The 20,429-nt window shown below is 43.6% G+C and overlaps 1 protein-coding gene across 1 annotated transcript in view; it reads left to right on the forward strand.

The window, feature by feature from the left end:
• Positions 1 to 20,429, forward strand: part of Enpp6 (ectonucleotide pyrophosphatase/phosphodiesterase 6) — a 109,140-nt gene that overhangs the window by 80,643 nt on the left and 8,068 nt on the right. Inside the window, exons 6-7 of the mRNA XM_015486076.2 lie at positions 3,275 to 3,412; positions 19,052 to 19,175. Of these exons, the coding sequence (XP_015341562.1) occupies positions 3,275 to 3,412; positions 19,052 to 19,175 (262 nt within the window). The remainder of the gene's footprint in view (positions 1 to 3,274; positions 3,413 to 19,051; positions 19,176 to 20,429) is intronic.

A 20,429-nucleotide genomic window follows, 5' to 3' on the forward strand; every position in this document is an offset into this window, starting at 1 on the left:
TTTTTTTTTTTTTTTTTTTTGTGGTGCTGGGGATTGAACCCAGGGCCTTGTGTATGTGAGGCAAGCACTCTACTGACTGAGTCCTCTCCTATAGTTTTAATATTGAAATATATTTTAGCATTAGGTGCTTAGACTGTGAAGGCAGGTGACCTAGTTTGCCATTCACTCACCAAGTGATCAAGTGGTTCATTTTCCCTGGCTCCATCCTTCTCTAGAATGGTATCTACCCCAGTGGTTTCTCTGTAATGATATCTACTTTATAAAAGTCAAATAAATTCAAGGATGTGCAGTACTCAGCAGGCGACCAGCACACGTGGCAAGCCCTGATTAAGGCTATTTTATTATTGGCTAAAAAACATTATTTGTTAGGTAAATAAGGGGACTCGCTGAGGCAGACAGAATGCTCTTTCTCTGGAAAGAAGCTGTTTTCAGCAGGGAACTGGAGATATGAACGTGCTGAACCACAGAGCGAGGCCCCGTGTGCAGAGGCTCGGGTCTCTATCTCAGAGCCACAGCCCTGGGGTCCAAATGCCAGCTCTACCATCATCTGAGCATCAGGCAAAACACTTACCCAGGATCTCTGTTGCTTTTCTATATGTTGATGTGACAACATCATTACAGTTGTCCCTTGCTACTACTGAGAGTTCACGGGAGCTCACAGAAGTGTGCTAGGCCCTCTGCAATGATGCTGCATGGGTCTCTTATTATGATGATCACTGTCTAAGTGGAATGTCCTCAAGAGGGTGGTTGAGTCTCCACAGTGTGCTGATGGGGGACAAAGCTCTGCCGCTACCTTTCTGGAAAACCTTGAGGTGATTAGACCTTGAGTACCATTTTCTCAAAACAATAATTGTGCCTGGAAGTAGGTGGGAAGCCATTTAGAGAAAATGGAGAAGTGTCACCTTTGACTTACCACTTGACTCTCCAGTTGCTGGTATCTCCCTGTACAGGCTAGGGAGCTTCTGCCCAGGCCCAGATAAAACTGATCGGGACCAGGAAGAAGCTGTCTTTCTCAGGGAAGGTGAGGCCACTGCTGGTTAAGGTTGTCAACCATAGGGAGCCAGGAAGAGGCCCTGGGGCCACTGGCTCCGTCCATCTTGTGGCACGAGGCTATTAGTGCTCAATACTTAGTCTCATTGGTGGGAGACAGTTGGCAACAATGTCAGGACTCCCCAGACTCATGCCATTTCCCTGGGAGTGGGAGGTGCTCCTCTCTTCTCAGGCTCTGTGGTCAGAGAACGAAGGCGGTGGCTATGTTCACACAACGTCCCCATGAATTCCCTAAATATGCCATCGAAAAGGGTATTTTTCACATGGGCAGGTTCTTGAGAGGAGTTCTGTTTTCTTGGTGAGGAAGATCATCTTTGTCTCCAATCGGCACTTAGAAGAGTGCCGTCTCCACAACACTCGGCACCAGCAGCCTACAAGCTGGGAAGAGCTTTGTCGAATGTGATGTTTAAGTCAAGTGACCTTTAGCCTGCAAGCGGTCTATAGCAGTCACTAGATTGCTCAAAAGTTGGGTGACACTTTGTCAGGTGTCAGGCACAAGAGTTTGCAAGGCCTCTTGTGTGTCTCCAGATTTTCATTTACTCCAAATCCTCCTGCATATGAATCCTACTTTCCTGAAGAACTCTGGGTTTTCTTAAGTATCATAGCTTAACTTGTGGGCTCATCAGAAACCCTCTGCTAAACATCCTAAAGACTAATTCTTTTTCACACTTGAGTTGATAAACTCAATTTTATATTCAGCAATACAGAGGAATGTATGCCCGGTTTGGCTAAAGACCAGCAAGTCAACATCAGCCAGTTGATTTTAATGTTAACTATAAATATTTAAGCTGCTGCTAAATATTGAACAGATGTACCAAGTTTATGTTTTTGTTATGAAATCATTGATGTAGTTAACAAACAATTACTAGTATTTTTTTATTTATATATGACAGCAGAATGCATCACAATTCTTATTATACATATAGAGCACAATTTTTCATATCCCTGGTTGTATACACAGTATATTCACACCAATTTGTGTCTTCATACCTGTACTTTGGGTAGTAATGATCATCACATTCCACCATCACGAATAACCCCATGCCCTCTCCCTTCCCCTCCCACCCCTCCGCCCTATCTAGAGTTCATCTATTCCTCCCATGCTCTCCCTCCCTACCCCACTATGAGTCAGCCTCCTTAAATCAGAGAAAACATTCAGCGTTTGGTTTTTTGGGAATGGCTAACTTCACTTAGCATTATCTTCTCTAACTCCATCAATTTACCTGCAAATGCCACAATTTTATTCTCTTTTATTGCTGAGTAAAATTCCATTGTGTATATATGCCACATTTTTTTTTATCCATTCATCTATCGAAGGGCATCTAGGTTGGTTCCACAGTTTAGCTCAACTACTAGTACTTTTAAGATTCATGTGTAGGTAGGATATGCTCCTTAGGTCAGGTTAAAGAGTGCATGCTTTTTCTTTGATCTTTAGGGTATTTAACATTAAGATAATTCCTCATTTGTCTTTCAATTTTATTGTACAAAATTTTGACATCAATAAATTTTTGCAAAGTGCTCACTAGTTGTTGAGTGTATAAAAAGGATTATCATAATGTGTACAACATACAAAGAATGATATTGTAACAGTTTCCTTATATTCACTGAATATTTAAGAAGTACAACATTACTATTATTGGTGACATCACTTTCATGTCCTTCTGAAACCTATCACCTTTTCTAGTCTCAGAAGAAATCACTTTCCTAAATTTTAAGTTACCATTTTTGCAATTCTCTTTATAGTTTTGCCGTATGTATTGTTTGTTTTTATAGGTTACTTGAACTTTATATAATAAAAATGGTATTGCCTGTATTTTTCTGCAACTTGCATAATTTTCCTCAAACTGAGATCCCTTTTTATTTGTAGCAGTATTCCATTCATCTGTGTAGTATTCTACCACAAACCTCAGCAGTCTTTCTTTATCCCTTCCACTGTGGCTGGGCGTCTGGGCTCTTCTGTAGGTTTATAGGTCCAGGCACATGAGAGATTATCTATCCCTAGGGATGAACTTCTTAGATCACAGGGACATGGATCTTCAGCCTTACTAGATAAGGTCAGCCTATTTTCAAAGCTGTATAAAACCCTCTCATTTTTACATAGTCAAATCTACCAGATGTTTGGTAATATCTCTGCTTGGTCTTTAAAATAGATTCTCCCATTCCATAGATTCAATATATTGAAGAAAGAGAATGCAAAACTGGTTGTTCTCTGTTTTCTTTGCAGATATATGACAAACTGAGCCAAGTGGAACACATGACCGTGTATGAGAAGGAAGCCATACCAAACAGGTTCTATTACAAGAGAGGGAAATTTGTCTCTCCTTTGACTTTAGTGGCCGATGAAGGGTGGTTCATAGCAGAGGTAATTATAAAACACACCACACTTTGTTCATGCTACAAATTCTGCTCTGACACATAAGAGATGTCTCCACCGAGGTATCGTTCCTGGCATTCTTTCCTTTCTAGGGGAATCAAAAGCCTCCATCAGGTGACTTTGTGGACACAAACTGCAGACGCAAACCCAGGGTCACGGTTTAGACTCCGTGGCACCAGCCTCGCTGGAGTTTAACAAACAGGCCTTAACTCAATTATTGCCGCTTTCCATGTAACCTGTTCTGTTTAAAGCGGAACAATTACTGTGAACCCAAGCAATTGCTCTGGGGAAGTAGAAAGCGGAGAGAAGCTCATTGCTTTCACCTTTAAGAGAAATGTTTGGCAGACGGGACTGTGCAGATCCAGGTCCCCCAGATGCCAGCTTGATTTCACAGGGATGATCTTGTATTTTGGGCTCCAACCCTAGTCGCCTGGTGCCTGAATGACTCCAACAGCCTCTTCCCAGTCTGCCCGATTCCAGGCTCACCAGGGTCTCGCATCAGCTTATGCTGTGGGGACCTGGCCTTCAGGGGAACCTGAGGTCACATCATGTTCAGGATCAATTCCTGAAGAGGACGTGGGTTATTTTAGATATGAATTTGATGGCGGGTTGCATTTAGATCAGATGACAGGGTAGAAAAGAGCCCCATGTGAGTGGTTGTTGAGACCCATGATGATGAGACCTGAGACTCGAAATAACCCAGAAGAGGGGGAGACAGAGCAGGGGGTGACCAGGGGAAAAATATGGACTGGGTGAGTGAGTAGAAGTCCAGAGGCCTGCGGGTGGAAAAATGGGGGATCTGGGACATGAACTTCAGTTATTCAGGACCAAGTCTCTCTCCTGTGCTGGCAGGTAAAGAGGAGCCCCTAGTCCTAGAGGAACTGAGAACACAGCAGATCTCGATAGAAACTTTGGCCCCACAGTGCAGAGGCAACAGTGCCCCAGAGTGTCCCTTCCTATGCCAGGTGGTTTAGAAGGTCTCTTAGAGGGTTCCTGTGCCCACTAACACTGTCTCCCGAAGACCCAAAGCAGTTCTCCTCACTTTGTCTCACTGTTAGGAGTTCGCCTGAAGGGAAGCTGTGGAGACCCCCACATGGTCCTTTATGGTGGTTTCTAGGGTTGTGCATTTAATACGCATGCACTGGGCCACCTGGGTTGATGCCTGGAGTGTGACTTGATTGGTAAACAAGCAACAGAGCTCACTTTTGCAACTTCTTTTATTTTATAAAAATTCCAGTGGAGTTGCTTTGAATTTTAAAAGTAAATAAACCATGAGGATCAATTCACAGTTTGCTTCTACTCATGTCTTAGCCTGAATATGTGACTCTATTGTTTACTTTCTCTTATTTAGCTGAAACCAAATACCCTGAAAGTTTATGGTAGAGAGGGAGACTGAAGAAAGCAGGGTGATTTGGGTAGTTTGGTGGAAAACTGGATGAGGTAGGGGAGTGCAAAGCTAGAGCTTCCCATGGAGATGCTGGACGACAGCGAGGTACCACTTACGTCCATGGGAACAGCTTTGGATCCCTCTAGTAGCAGTGGGGAGGGGCTGGTGGAGTGCTCTAGCTAGGAGTGGAAGTCCAGTGACCTGGTCATGGAAAAAAGGGAGGTTCCTTCTAGGTTGGCAAGGGTTCTGTCTGGGAAGTAACTATGGTATCTCAGTAGCAGCTCATCCAGCAAGAAGATGTAGATCTTTCCAATGAGTGACTAAAGCACCACAATGAGGGAGACCTAAGTGTATCGATTAAGATGCCCTTGGTTGTAAGTCATAGGCTGTTTGAATAATGGCTGAAGTAACAAAGATTTACTCTTTTGCTTAACTGAAAGTCTAGAGGTAGGCCGTTCCAAGGTTGTTTAATTCAGACCCCAAGTTAACTCCATTACAATTCTTCTGATTTTCCTTTTAAGGCCACAAAATGGCTGCTACAGCTCCAAGCATCACACTCCCTCAGAACATCACAAAGCAGGAAAGAAAGGGTGTAGCTTCTCTTTGCACATCTCTTACTTTTATCAAGGAGCAAAATAATAGACCCCCAGAACCAGGGGTAGAAGCAGGTTTTGTGGGTCTTTGAAAATGTTGGAATTTGTGTGAGGAGAACATTCTCTTTAAGAAAAGAATACATTATGTATAGTTAAAATGCACTAATAATAAAAACATGAAAAAGTATACATAGTTATGAAAACAAAATTAGGTATAGGGACTTAGAGGAAGCTCACTCGCCTGAGAGACTCTAATGCTTAAATTTCTTGAACTGCACTCAAAACAGAAGTTCAGAAACCACTAGCAACTTCCCCCCTCTGTCTTATCAGTCATCAATGGATAGTGTGGGTAGAAAATTTCTGCCTTGGGCCAGTTTTGGTTCTGGGATCTGGAACTGTGCTGTGTTGCAGACCAGGTGGCCACAGTTACTAAACAAAAGAGAGGCAGAAGCTGGGGATTAGGCAGACATGGCCCCCAAAACAAAGAAGAGCAAAGAGGAGAGAACAGTAGGCGCAACTGACCATCTCTCACATCCTGACCAGCCAAGGCCTCTCAGGACACCCTGCTTTCAGGACTCACCCCTGCAGGAAACTAGCAAATTAGAATCCTCTGAGAGTGAGGCCATGTGGTCATTGCACATGTTATATGTTACTTTTCTATGTATTGCACACACACACATATATATTCATTTGAGTAAATAAAAACTAAGAGTCAGTCAGCAGGGACTCCCCACAGCACAGAGGGGAACCTCTGGCAATGACCAGAGCAGTGTTTAAATCATTATTTTCAAAAGGGAGATTGGAGGTGATTGCAAAGATATGTGAAATAGAAAGTTAAAAAAAAAAAGAGAGATCAGAAGTAAGATAAGTAGTAGGATATGAGAAAATAAGATTCATCATGTATAATTAATTTAAAAAAAGAAAATCAGATTTGCTCTCAAAGATTATTGTCAAATCGCTAATACAGAAACTCTCGATGGTACTCACACACTTTTAATTAGCAAAGATGAGTACCCCCTGTGCTTGGGTCAGTAGAATCTTTAGCTGACCCTCTGTGCAAAGTTTCAGTGACATGCACATAAAGCTATTTTACATTTTGCAGATAAAAATAGAGATCACTGATTTTTTTAACTTTGGCCAATAATAACAAGAATGATAATCTCTCACTTATTTCTCTCTCTCTCTCTCTCTCTCTCTCTCTCTCTCTCTTTATCTCTCTTTCTTCTTTTTTTAGTAACAGGGATTGAACTCAGAGTGCTTAACTACTGAGCCACATCACCAGTCCTTTTTATTTTGAGACTGTGTCTCACTAAGTTGCTTACAACCTCACTAAGTTGCTGAGGCTGGCTTTGAACTTGTGATCCTCGTGCCTCAACCTCCCAAGCAGCTTGGATTACAGGCATGTGCCAGTTTGTCATAATCACCATCTTGAATTTAGTACCTTCTTGTTGCTTTTTAACTTTTCTTTGCAATGCTGGGAATTGAACTCAGGGCCTTGTGCGTGCCAAGACAGCACTCTACCACTGAGCCGCATCCCTACCCCCTCCTGGCTACTTGCTGTAATTCTCTCAGTGACTCTGCATTGTGGATATTGCTAGTTATGCAAATAACTTATCACAACATAACATGAAATGGAACGCAAACATGGCTCAGTGCTTCCTAGCAGCAAAGAAGAAAGTACAACCAATGTCAGTAATGTCACTTACAGGGTCTGTAACATAGGAACACAGATATTTCTCTGCAAAATCATGATTGCCCCTGAGTCCCAAGGGCAATGTAGACCTCTTTTGGTCCCTCCTTTTTCTATGTTAGTTTCCTAGATTGAAGCCTTAATCATTTATTAACTTCTCTTCTTGAATTTATGCCTTTATATTTTTAAGACATCATATGCAAAAATTACAATTTCTGATTCTAATTTAAAATGATATTGGGGACATATTTATTTGTTTTCTGAAAATTCTTAAATGCCCAGCTCACAGTGGCATAGACCTGTAATCCCAGCAGCTGTGGAGGCTGAGGCAGGAGGATTGCAAGTTCAGCAACTTAGTGAGGCCCTAAGCAACTTAGAGAGACACCGTCTTTACATGAAATATTAAAAAGGGCTGAGGATGTGGCTCAGTGGTTGAGAACCCCAGGGTTCAATCCCCAATACCAAAAAAACAAAACACACACACACACACACACGCACACACGCACAAGTGCCCATTCTCTCTTTATTGGCTTAGACTTTGCTTCTGTAAAATTCTAGTATTTATTATACTTTCTTGACTATGGTGAATTGAAAACTCTATTCTGTGTCCTGTTCTGTGCCAGGGCTGTTAATCTCTCACATTCCTATTTACAAAATTTGTCCCTAAATTGTACAGAATGTTGTGTTTTGCTCTGCAGCCTGCATCCCAGTCCACAATGCACTGGATGATGCTCTTGTGCTGGATTCTACTTTACGTTTGCAGGAGGGAGACATTCTCAGCCCTGCAAGCAATCTCACTAGGTCTGAGCTTGGAGAGCAGGGTCTGTTTTCAACATGATTCAGAAAACAGCTGAGTCAGGACAAATCGATGCTAGGCGGGAGCCAATTCCATCCCCCTTTCTCTTTCCTCCTACACCTGCCATCCCATAAACATGTAAGATTTGGCTTCTTTGGTAAAAATGCCCATCCCATATATACACCAACTTTCTGCCACCGATTTAAGTTTGGCAGACCCTAAGGCAGCCAACCAGGGAGAACTGACCAAGTTCATTTCTTTCTGTGGTTGCTTAAAAAAAATAAAAATAAAAAGAGGGGAAGCAGATTTAATTTGTCACCTGAAATTGTACCAGTATCCAGTGTGACTACCAATGCTGCTGTAGAAAACACACCCCCTGCCCAGCGACTCCCAGTTGGCTTCTACGCCTGCATGTTCTAATACGCAGACTGGATTGCCTGCTGCTCTCAGCCCTTTCTCAGGCCTCCCTTCCTGAAAGGACAGAAATCTGAAGGTGTTCGTGTTCCCGGAGAACTAAAATGTGGAGAAGCAAACAACAGGCCATCGAGGAAGTCAAGCCCAAGCCTGTCCCACCAGCCCAGCTCTTTCCTTCAAGGATAGGAAATAAGGCTCCTAACACCTGCCCCACCTCCCTGACCTCCCTAAGACCTGGCACTGTCCCCTGGAAAGCCTTTTCCTTGCTTCTTCCTTCCAGGGAATGGAAGTCACCTTTTCCCAGGAGGACTGGCACCACTGTCACTCATGCTTCACCAAGGTTTCCAGTGAGCCATCTTGCCACTTCTTCCCTTAGGAAGTCCTTGGAAATGGGCTGGGCAGAGGAGTGGGTTGTCACGATGTCTGTGGCTCTGCAGTTCCAGTGAGGACCAAATTCCCTTGACATAGGGGATAGTTAGGGACAGCATAGCAAAATGCAAAGTGCAGGAATACCATAGTAATTTCCACAAATTCAAGCATCCTCTTCCATCCTCCTCCTTGAAGGCCATGTGCCTAAACAATCATTTGTCTATCAAACTTGACAAATATGTGTTGAGTGTCCACTGCTTGGAACGCACAGCGCAAAGGTATAATTCCATACTGGGGGTGGGGGGACTCCTGGGAGTCCCTGCCTGCCTGATACAGCTTAGCAAAGGAGCCAAATATTAAATAAGTGTGCATGCCATTGCAGAACAGAAGTGTGCAATTACAAAATGTGTTGAGTGCTCAGTGTATAAAAGAGCACATGAAAGAGAGTATCTGGGAGAAGAGGGAACCTAATTTATGTGACAGGGCAGGAAGGCTTCTGTAAGAAAGAGACTTTGCAGTTGAAACTTGAAGGAGGAGTTGAAGTTGACGGCCAGGAAGGGGTTGCTCTCCAGGCTGAGGGAAAGGATACAACCATAGCTCATGGGAAAAGCAGAGATAATGAACTGAGTCTTTAGTTGTGAGTAGTTCCACAAAAATTCTTAGTTTTCATACATTGACCCATTTAACGAAGTCTATCAATTTTATCTCATATACCTTTAATTAGTACTACCAGATGTTGTAAAATAATCTTTCTGTATTATGCCTGGATCATTAGAAATTTGAATGCACCTTCAACTTCCCTCAACAGGTTTTCGATGATGTCTGCACCAAGCTATCTTGCATTTTGCAGATAGTAAATATATGGAGAAATTTTTATTTTCAACATATCCATCAACAACAGCAATAACAATAATTGCTATCTTTGTCACTGTCCACAAGCAACAAACCAGAATTTGAATACGTGACGACTAAGTACTCAGTCAGTCCAGTTCTCCAGAGATCCTGCAAACATTTCCCCAAAATGGTCCATGTATTTCTGATCTCCTTTTGCATCAGACTCTCCCTACTGTTTCCCTGTGGAGTCTAGAAGTGCATCTCAGCTTGTTCACACTAACAGAAGCGGAAGTTCTAACACCACCCTTTCTTTCTTTCTTTCTTTCCTTCCTTCCTTCCTTCCTTCCTTCCTTCCTTCCTTCCTTCGTTCTTTCTTTCCTTCTTTCTTTCTTTCTTTCTTTCTTTCTTTCTTTCTTTCTTTCTTTCTTTCTTTCTTTCTTTCTTTCTTTCTTTCTTTCTTTCTTTCTTTCTTTCTTTCTTTCTTTCTTTCTTTCTTTCTTTCTTTCTTTCTTTCTTTCTTTCTTTCTTTCTTCCTGTTCATGTCACACTGCAGAAACCTTTAGAGTTGCTTGACAGCCCACTTTGCTTCCTCTTTGTCTTCCTGGTCCCAGGTCTCCCCTTTCTTATCACCATCATGGGTAATTTGCACATACTTAAATCAACGTTCTCATGTTTGTGAAAATGATTCTTCCCATGCAAGACTTAAGCGTTGAGAGTTGAACGGTCAAGAAGGGTAATCCTGCTCTGCTGACATAACTTCAGTCAGCCCAACAAGTAGTCAGTAGCAACCCCGGGATGCCCTCTCCCTACCTCTGACCTGTCCTTCAAAGCCCAACTCAGATACCATCTCTTCCTCCAAATGTCCATTGAGTCCCTGATTCAGTCCATCTTACAATTTTCCTGCGACTCTTAGTCGTCACTCCATCTGGTGCTATTTGTCTACTTCTGGACTCCCCCCTTACGGGGTGGAAGTTCCTTGAGGACACAGCCTTGGATCTTGAGCTTGGCTTCTCCTCGTGGAACCTCATATACAGTAGAGTCTCTGTACATGTTGGTAGATTGAAGAGGTTAATGAATATCAAGACAGTAAATTTTTGGTTACTGTTGACAGGTTGTTCACTTCGTAGGTTTAAATCAGTTACTGAGTATACAGAGGAGAAAGCTAAGTCAAGTCTTTAACTTTGGCTATTAGTAGCCCTGGAAGAGATTTTAACAGGGAAAAGGTGTTGAAACCACCAGTGGTAGTTCTTCTAGCTTCAGATGGCCTGATGCTGCAGCCTAAGAGCAGGACACATTAGCTCTCCTGGGTTTCCTAGCAGTTTTCAAGAGCTGATTTCTTTATTTTCTTTTCTTTTTCTAAATTGGCACATTAGAATTATACATAATAGTAGAATTCATTATGCCATATTTGTACATGCACATAATTTGATCAACCTCATTCCCCAGTACCTTCCTCCAGGGCTAATTCTTGTGTGGCCTCTCCTGGGCAGTGTCCATCTCATGCCACTGAGCTCATAAACACAGGATGGGACCAGAGCCTGGTGAGAGACTGTGACACATGGGGCTTCACTGTTGATCTTCTGGATTCCTCTCTGGGTTGAAAGAAATGCAGCAAGTTGAGGCCCCAGCTTCTACAGGAGGCCAATGTTTTTCTCTGGAAGAAAGATTTATTTTGAAAACTGGCAAAGGATATGAAATGCCAGGCTCAATTCTAAAGCCTGTGGTTGAACTGCAGTTAGGCCTGGGCCCAAAATATTTGGGGAAATCAAGACAGTCTGGAAAGCATGGCTTCTGAGCTTTAGTGGCAGCTGGAGTGGTATTGTCCAGGCCCAACTAATTGAGCGTCAGGAAGTCAGATGGGGAGTGCTGGAGGCAGCTTGCTCTCTGGTGGTGATTAGGGTCGCCTGTGAAAACTGTCTGGGAGCTCATGCATGCCCTCCTCCCCCTTGGCACACGTCAATGAATGCATCCTGTAAAAGAAGAAAAGAAAAAAGGACCCCCGCATCCACTTACTGTTTCTCTCCAGTACTTTGCTCTACTCTAACGACTTCTGCTGATTTTGGTCCCTGCTGATTTTGCTGTCTAATATTTTCCATGTCAAGGATCAAGCTGTTTGTGGTAAGGGGCTCTCCAGGGTCAGGCCAGGGGCCTGAGGCTGAGCAATTAAATTCAGTTTTAGAAAGACAGAGACAGGAAAACTGTTAGAGGGACATCTCTTGGTAGTGGCATGGGGCACTAAGGTTCTTAACCACCACGGCCAAGGGACTCAAAAGGTTCCCACAACAGGAAGCCCCTCTGGAGGTTAATTTAAAATAGCGATGCTGCAAAATCTTTTAGGTCATTGATCATTTTTACAATCAACTTTGAAAATTCTTTGTTGGGGATTTCAATATCTGTGTGTTTGGTTACTAGGGGTTACAAGCATATGGAAGTGTCTTGTTTGCTTATTTCCTCAGGGTTGCTGAGACCCTATTTTTATGCATCTGTTGAGATGGTTACCTCTTCCTCTTTTACATTGTGGGGTCCTCTAATGAGTAGCTCTTGCCTTATCATAAGTGCAGGGCTGGAGGTATATTTTTAGCTTCAACAATACGATAGCATAACAAGTGTCAAGTTCAACCCCCAGGACCAATTTGAAAAGAGTAACTGCCAGAAACAGTGGTGGTTTAAGAGCAAACCGTATATCAACAAGTGCTTCAAAAGTCATGACTACTAATAATTTTTATGACTTTATTAACTAAAGAGAAAAGTGGGTGAAAAATAGTATAGAAGAGGCTGAAAAGTTTAAGCATTAATGATAAGCTACTAAATTGGAAGAAAAGATCTTAAAACAAAAAAAAAACAGAATAAAAGAGAAAGCAAAAAAAGGGGGGGCAAGGAGGGAAAGGGAGACAGAAGATAAAATGAAGAAAAAAGTTGAAAGAGAGGGGAACAGGTTGTAGACAGGAGAGAGGAAATGAGATCTCAAGAAGAGTTCCAATTAATTGACAAAATACATAAAATTAGAGAACTAGCAAAACCCCAAATTTGGAGGGACACTGGGAATCAGTTTCTGTCAAGCAGCTAATACAAACATTTGTCACACAGAGATCCAGCTTTCTTCTTGCTGAGGTTCTTGAAATGGTGACCTTTCTTTCTGGGGTTTCCATTTTAGAATCTCCCCACTATTAGGAGATTTGTGTGACACAAATACTGTGCTGTTTGTTGGTTTTCAGCTCTGACCCTAAACAGCCAGACTTGTTAGGATTGTCTGTATGGTGAGCTCCACCTCCTCCTTGCCCGGCGGCCTCTGTTGCTGGGGTGTTGTGTAGCCCAGTGCAGACTTTACCTGCAGAATGGCTTTGTTATTGTGACTAGGGGTGGCAGCGTAAGTCTGCTGGGCACCCTCCCAGTTGGGCCACCAGATCCATCTGGATTGTGTCACATCCCTCATTCCAAAATGCTGGGGGGAGGTATGCAGGATGTATCATATCTTCCAGGTCTTTTCAGGAATAGCAGAGATGGTGTGGGGCCCTTGGTAGGATGTAGTGGTGTCCTACTTTTCACCGGACCCTGATCCATCCCTGTTCCACCTCCTGTCAGTCATGTTCTTGATCCCAGAGACCAAACTGCCAATTTGAAATGAAAGCACTCTTTGCTCTGCTCTGCTCTGCTCTGCAGACTGTGAGACCTGCAGCCATGACTCCGATGACCACCCTGAGCTTCTCCCAGTCTGTGTTACAGTCTCACCTGATGCGCTGCATGGGTATCCACTCAGCCAGTGAAAATTAAAGTCTAAGTGGCTGTTTGGTCTTGGATATTCGAGAAGCAAGCATACCAAGAACAAGAGAAAAATGTAAAAATTAGAAAAATAGCAAAATATGAAAAGCCAAGGAACACTGCAGGGTTTTCTAGGCTCCCACTCAGGAAGTCCAAACAAAGAGTCTTTTTAAGCTGTCAACGCTTCCCCCACTTTCACTACTCCACCCCGCCCCCACCCCAGAGAGTGCTGGGATTTTTCTCCTGCTCTGGCTCAGATTGCCATGTCTGAGTTTATTTTCTGCTCAGATTGCAAATTTGTTGGACAGCAGCATCTGCTTATCTTAAACTTGGTGGGAGAATTTCTTTTGGCTTGTTGGAAGGGAGCTTCCCCTCTCCCGCTGAGCCACTGCGTGCCCGTCACTGACGCCATCTAGGCCTTTTACTAATCTCTTTCTATTCTAGAGACTAATATTTTTGGTTTTCACCTGGCTACTAGCTCTCCAAGTTGCCACTCAGCATTCTCCCACAGTCTTCTGCCTCAATGTGCTGCTGCTCAACTGCTGTTATAATTCAGTCTCAGGGAGCTGCTAGGGTGCCATGGGTTCCTCTGATCCACCATTTTCCTCCCACTTCCCTTCACCTACTGATTTTTCTTTAACACTAAAGATGATTGAAACAAAGAGCTAGTACTAGAAACTATAACTCCTAACTCATAATGGTCCCTCTCCCATTCCAAATTAAAACAAGCTTATGATAGTCATTATCATGGTGCCCTGGTAATGGAGTGAAGGCACCAAAACAAAAGAAACCAGGTCCAAAAGATAACAACTCCACCATCTTTCACAAGGTGTTCTCATGGGGAGCTTTCTATTTGTGGTTCCTTCGCATTCAAAATGAGTTGAGTGGCCCACCAAGGAGGGTCCTGGCATTGCATCCACCAGGCATGGCGAGGGATCCTGAGAGGTGCTCAGGAGTGCAGAACAGATCACCTGGGTGAGGACTCTTTTTAAATTCCTAAGAGAGGGTTCATGCAGAGTGGCTTGCCTGGGGCTGTCTGAGTTTTAAAACTGAAGGTCTGGTATCCCTGCAGCCCCTCAGTGTCAAACTGGGACAGCTGGTCACCCTTCTGGATGAGCACATCCTCGGGTAGAGCAGCAGAAAACCCCCAGTTCCTCTTCCTTCACCTCAATGTCTGCCTTCTTCTGATCTTCTTTTCTCATGTGCAGCTATGCAAGGTCCCCTCCCTTCTCAGGACCTCCTCAGGGACAGACCTTCCCAGAACAGAGCTCCCAAGGGGCTTGTCACTGTGGAGTCTTAGGACATCCTCATCTTCTCCATGAGTGCCTCATGTGTGTCCTGTCCTATGGCCCTTCCCCTCCCTCACCCCACTCAACACACACGCACGCATGCACACTCACATAGACACACTCACATACACTCATAACAAACTCACGTACACAAATATATGTTCCACTCACTCATGTTCACACATATCCGTACACTCTCATACACATAAACATACTCACACACGTGTACTCATACCCCCACATACATAAACACATGTATGTGCTCTCACATACACAGTCTCACATGCTCACATACATGAGCAGAGCCCTATCCCACTGGGTGATTGTCCCCCCAGGGCTCCTCCTGCTTCCACCCTACTGAAGGCCTCCTGAATCCCTGAACCCCCTCATTGTCTCCAGCTCAAGGCACCCATTTCTGGTCTTGTCCTGGCTGACTCAGGAAGCAAAACCAGTGCCTAGTGCAAGCCCCCCCGCCCTCGATGGTAAAGAAGGAATTGCTGCCCTCCTGCCTGCACCCCACCCCACATGCCTCCACCCCCTAAAGCCTAGCAGAGAACCTGGCACAGATCCAGAGCTCAGTGCACGTCCCAATGCTGGCTAGAGCACCCCAATCCTTCCTCCCCCATCAGTTTATTAGTGGGGCACCACCCTCTTCTAGGACAAGCTGTTAGAGGAGGGGTGTTTCCTATAACCCTGGGTATTAGCTGTCCCCACGACCATGAGCCTGGCTGCCTGAGTGATCCAACTTGATTACACTCACCTCCTGGTTTCCTCTCTACACACATCCCTTTGGCCAGATGGAGGGTGTGGGCACTTTCACTGGAAGTCACTAGGTGGCACTAGGTGGCACTAGGTGGCAGTCCAAAGGTCTGGCACAGTCTGGACAGCCTGAGGACCCACAGGGTAGGGGTTCCCACTCTGGAGGCTGAGAAGTGTGTGACACACTTCACTGGCATAGCACCATATGTGTGCCTTGAAAAGATAACATGGGAAACAATATAAGGATTATGAGAGCCATTTGGAGAAGGAAGGAAATCATCAGAGCACTCTTTTGAACCTAATGTAACATATAATGTACATATGCATGAGATATACTCCATCCAATCACTTAGATGAAATATTACCTTCTCATAGAACCAGTTTATTATTATTTTTCTATATCAGGAAAAAGAGCCTTTTGCTGGGGTAACTTGTCACTTTAGTAAAATCGAGTGGATTTGCCTCTGACAGACAGATCTCCAATCACCTTCAGGGCTGAGGTTTTCATTGTTGTTTTGCATTTATTTGTGTCATGAATAACTGCAATTTTTAGGCTGTAATTTTTTTTTTTTTTTTGGTACCAGGGATGGAACTAAGGAGTGCTTAACCACTCAGCCACATCTCCAGCCCTTTTTTGTATTTTATTTACAGACAGGGTCCCACTGAGTTGCTTAGTACCTCACTAAGTTGCTGAGGCTGGCCCTGAACTCATGATCCTCCTGCCTCAGCTTCCCAAACCACTGGGATTATAGGTGTGCACCACCTCATCCAGCTAGACTGTAATTTTTTAATCAGGCGAATGATCCTCATACCCTTGACCAACCCCTGTGTTATGGGGTACATATCTATTATGGGGTTCATTATTAGTAAGGTCATCAATAGCAAAAATGTTCTACTTAGTGCTTCCGGAGTCACTGCCATGGCCTTGTGGGCTGTGAGGAGGGAAGCAACACATTAAGTTAGCTGACAAAGCTAAATTGGGATATGTTGTGATCCTTACCATAGATAAAGAACAGTATAAAGTTAGAAATGCAGTAAGTTCATAAAGCATGTCCATGGAAAAATACAAGCTACAGCTGGAGAAGGAGGGACAAAGGATGATGGAAATTCAGGAAATGGAGAGTCAATGAAATAGTGCAATTTGGAAAGCAGAAATGCTAAGGAGCGATTTATGGGGTGAGACCGGATGGGTGTGCAATGTGATATGACAGCTAAATAAGCAAGGGAGAGTTCAGCTTTTGTAACCAGAGTGCCTCGCCACAGCCAGTGGCATCTGGTGACCATATTGCAGCAATTTGTTGAGCACCTACTGTGTGTTGGGCACTTAGCACATGGTCATGCCGTACTCCAAAACCCTGGTAATGTGGGTATTATCAACCCTGTATACAGCAAGCAAAGTGAAACTCAGAGAAGATAAGTAGCTTATCAGGGTTACAGAGCTAGAGAGTAGAAACTGGAATTGAACCCCACAGCCAATCCAATTCCAAAATCTCATCTCTGTACTTTGTACCTGGTCACACACAGTGGATGAATCCATAGGGAACAAGGGAACACTTCACCTCACTGACCAGTTCCAGCAGGAGCAGGGCAATGACTTCTATCTGTAAACTCTGGAAGGTACACAGGACTGGGAGACAAGCCTGGTTCAAACCCAGCACTCCCCTTCACTAGCTGTGTGACTCCAAGAGTATCACTTAAACTCTCTGTGCCATAGTTCCTGCAAATAGTTCCTGCCAATGGGGATAATACTATCATCCACACTGAGATATTGTGACAACTAAGTGAACATCAGGGTTGGCTCCTGGTGAACTGTATGGCTCACTCAGTACATGATACTACTAGTACTAATCTTATAAGTCAGCCTAGAAATTGCTAGTGGTTTTGTTGTTTTGATTCAACTTGTCATCAAAACCAACTGATCAATCTCCTGCATTTGAAATATTTGTAATATTAAACCCTGCTCAGCAGGAAGACGATTGGAATATCAGGAATGAATAGTTAGTTACTCTGCAACAAAATGGCCAGGGTTGCATTCAACAGACTGCACCTCCTCAGGATTCACAGTAAGCACCTGCAGTCTAAGAACATCGGGTTCTTAAGGTGACAGGGAAGTTATGGTTCCGGAACCCATCCCGAATGAAGAATGACTGAGGGAAGTGAAGGGACACAGGCCTGCCTCAGAGGACCTTGGACATCATTTCCGGATGTTTGACTAAATGCAGGAGAAGAGGCTCTGTGCTTTTCCTGAGGTGGAGCCAGAAGGAAAGAAGGACGGGGTGGAGGGGCAAAGGGACAGTAGTGAGTGAGCCCCTGCGGGTTTCAGTGGCTTTGCTAGCAATGTATATACACTGTTTTCCAACAACACTTCAGCCTCACCTGGGTATCTTACCATGCAATTCAGTGCTGACACTAATACCCGGAGTTACGGTAGGCCTCACAGGTGAGGTGGCTCAGTCCCACAGGATTCAGCCATTCTGTGCAAGTCCTGGCTCCCTGGCTGCCAGCACTTGAGTCTGATTTGGCTACAAATTCAAGGATTCTATTTAGCCATAAGGAAGAATGAAATTATGTCACTTGCAGGAAAATGGATAGAACCTGAAAGCATGATGTTAAATGAAATAAACCACACAGAAAAGTCAAAGGTCATATGTTTTCTCTCATATGTGCAAGATAGAGATCTTCATGGAAGATCTCATGAAAACAGAAGAAAGACCCGTAGAGTAAAGGAAAGGGACCAAGGGAGGAAGTGGGGGAAGGAAGGGGAGATATTGGGGATCCAGTGACCCAATTCTACCATTACATGTGCACATGTGTGAATGTGTAACAAGGAATTCCACTCTTATGTGTAATAATAATATTGCAATAAAAAAGTTTAAAAGAAACAAATTCAAGGGTTCTCACAACCCTACTTATCAGGTTTGATAATTCACTAGAATAAATTACAGGACTCAGGAACGTGTTACACTTGTAATTACGGTATTATTATAAAGGAAGAATCAGATGGAGGAGATGTCAATAATAAAGCATAAAAAGTGGGGGTCACGGAGCTTCCATTCCCTGCAGGCTGCCTGGAACCCGTTACCCCAGGGTTTTGTATGGGATGCCATGTGTAGGCATGAGTGAGTGGCTTAATCATTGATCACATGATTCAATCCAGTCTCCAGCACCGTTACCCTCTCCAGTGAGACGGCACAAGGCTGAAAGTCCTGACCTTCTCATCACAAGTTTCATTCCTCTGGTGATCAGTCCTCATCCCAAAGCTATTTAGCGTCCCCCAACCCCACAACTCATCTTACTAGCATAGACTCTGATATAGGAGGAAGGGTTTCATTATGAATAACATAAAGCACTCTTATGATTCAGGAAATTCCAAGGGTTTTAGGAGCTCTATGTCAGGAACCTAGGACAAAAACCAAATATATATTTTATTATACCACAGACACACTTTAACCTCCCTTCTGTCCCTAACATGCTGGATTTAGTAGTTCTAAAACTGATTAGAAGGTGCAGTTCAGTTCCATGTAAGAAAATACCTTCCAGCTGAAGTTCTGCAGCAGTTTAAGAGGTTGCAGCCAAAGGTGTGAGCTACCTGGATCAGGGGGTGATGCCGTTGTGGCTGATGACCCAAGCTGGGGTGCCGAGGAGGGAATGTCCCCACTGTGGGGCAGTCTGGCCTGATGCCCAGTCATCACAATTGTGGTGACACAGTATAACGTCATTGTCTTGCTCGATTTCAGAGTCGAGAGGCGCTTCCGTTTTGGATGAACAGCACAGGCAGGCGGGAAGGCTGGCAGCATGGATGGCACGGATATGACAACGAGCTCATGGACATGAGAGGCATCTTCCTGGCCTTTGGACCTGGTAGGCAAGGACATGACCCAATCCTCTTAGCTATTCCCAGAGAGGTGCTCTAAAAGGGACTCTTCACTGAGTGATCTCTTTATGGACCCTCTTTATGAGCCAAGCTGAGCAAACCCAGCCGGTCTCCACGAAACATCTTTTGCTGGCTTCCTTTCAAATGCTTCTTGGGTTTGGCAGTTGTGGCCAAATACTTTTCCTTGTAAATTTTAAATCCTGAGTGCAGTGAAGAAAATGTATTCCACATGTTTGTGATTCATTTTTTACTTAATTCATCAAAACGTTGCTTCACAGCTATCTGAAGTCCAGGAAAGCTTACGGGATACCATGTTGCTGACAGCTGTGTTTCCAAGTTGATGCAATTGCTTCGTTTGCTCTGACCTTTACATGGTCCCTCCCTGTCTAGAGCACCCACCCCTGTGGGTTAATTCAGTTTAGGGCCCAACCAGAAGCTGGGATGTGTGCAAGGGCAGGCTCAGAAATGACCTTGGGATTGACTCTGAGCCAGAATGACTAAGGAAGTCTTGGATGGAAGTAAATTTGCTGAACCTTCTTTAATCAGATTGTATTCCAAAGTGCTGGAGGAAAGGGGAGATGGAGAGGGCCTATTTGGTCATTTGATTTAATTGATAGGACACTGTAAATTCACACTTTGGAAAAGTTTACCAGATACTCTAACTACACATTACTATTGAACACCTCATTCTTTCAAAATAAAAAAGGAAAAAAAGCACTCAATAGCCACCAACCATCAGTTGATTAGTTCATAATCTACTCTTCTTCCTTACTAATGTCCATCTCTCCTCTCTAAATATAATTACCCTAATGTTTATATCCCAAGTGCCTTTTTTTTTCGGTCCTAGGGATTGAACCCAGGGATGCACTGAGCCAAATACCAGCATATATATATACATACACATACATACATATATATATATTATGCTATATATATTATGCTATATATAATATGTGTATATATATTTACATTTAAAAATATTTTTTAGTTGTAGATGGATACAATATCTTTATGCTCTACTTCTGAGCCACAACCCCAGTTCCTGGACTGAAACATTTTTATCAACATCTAGAAAAAGGCATCTGGGACCAGGCACAGTGGTGTGTGCCTGAAATCCTAGCAGTTTCGGAGGCTGAGGCAGATGGATCACAAGTTCAAAGCCAGCTTCTGCAACTTAGTGAGGCCCTAAACAAACTTAGACCTTGCCTCCAAATTTACAAAAAAGAAAAAAATTATATATA

This window comes from Marmota marmota, unplaced genomic scaffold (genome assembly GCF_001458135.2).
Source record: "Marmota marmota marmota unplaced genomic scaffold, marMar, whole genome shotgun sequence".
Classification (NCBI taxonomy): domain Eukaryota; kingdom Metazoa; phylum Chordata; class Mammalia; order Rodentia; family Sciuridae; genus Marmota; species Marmota marmota.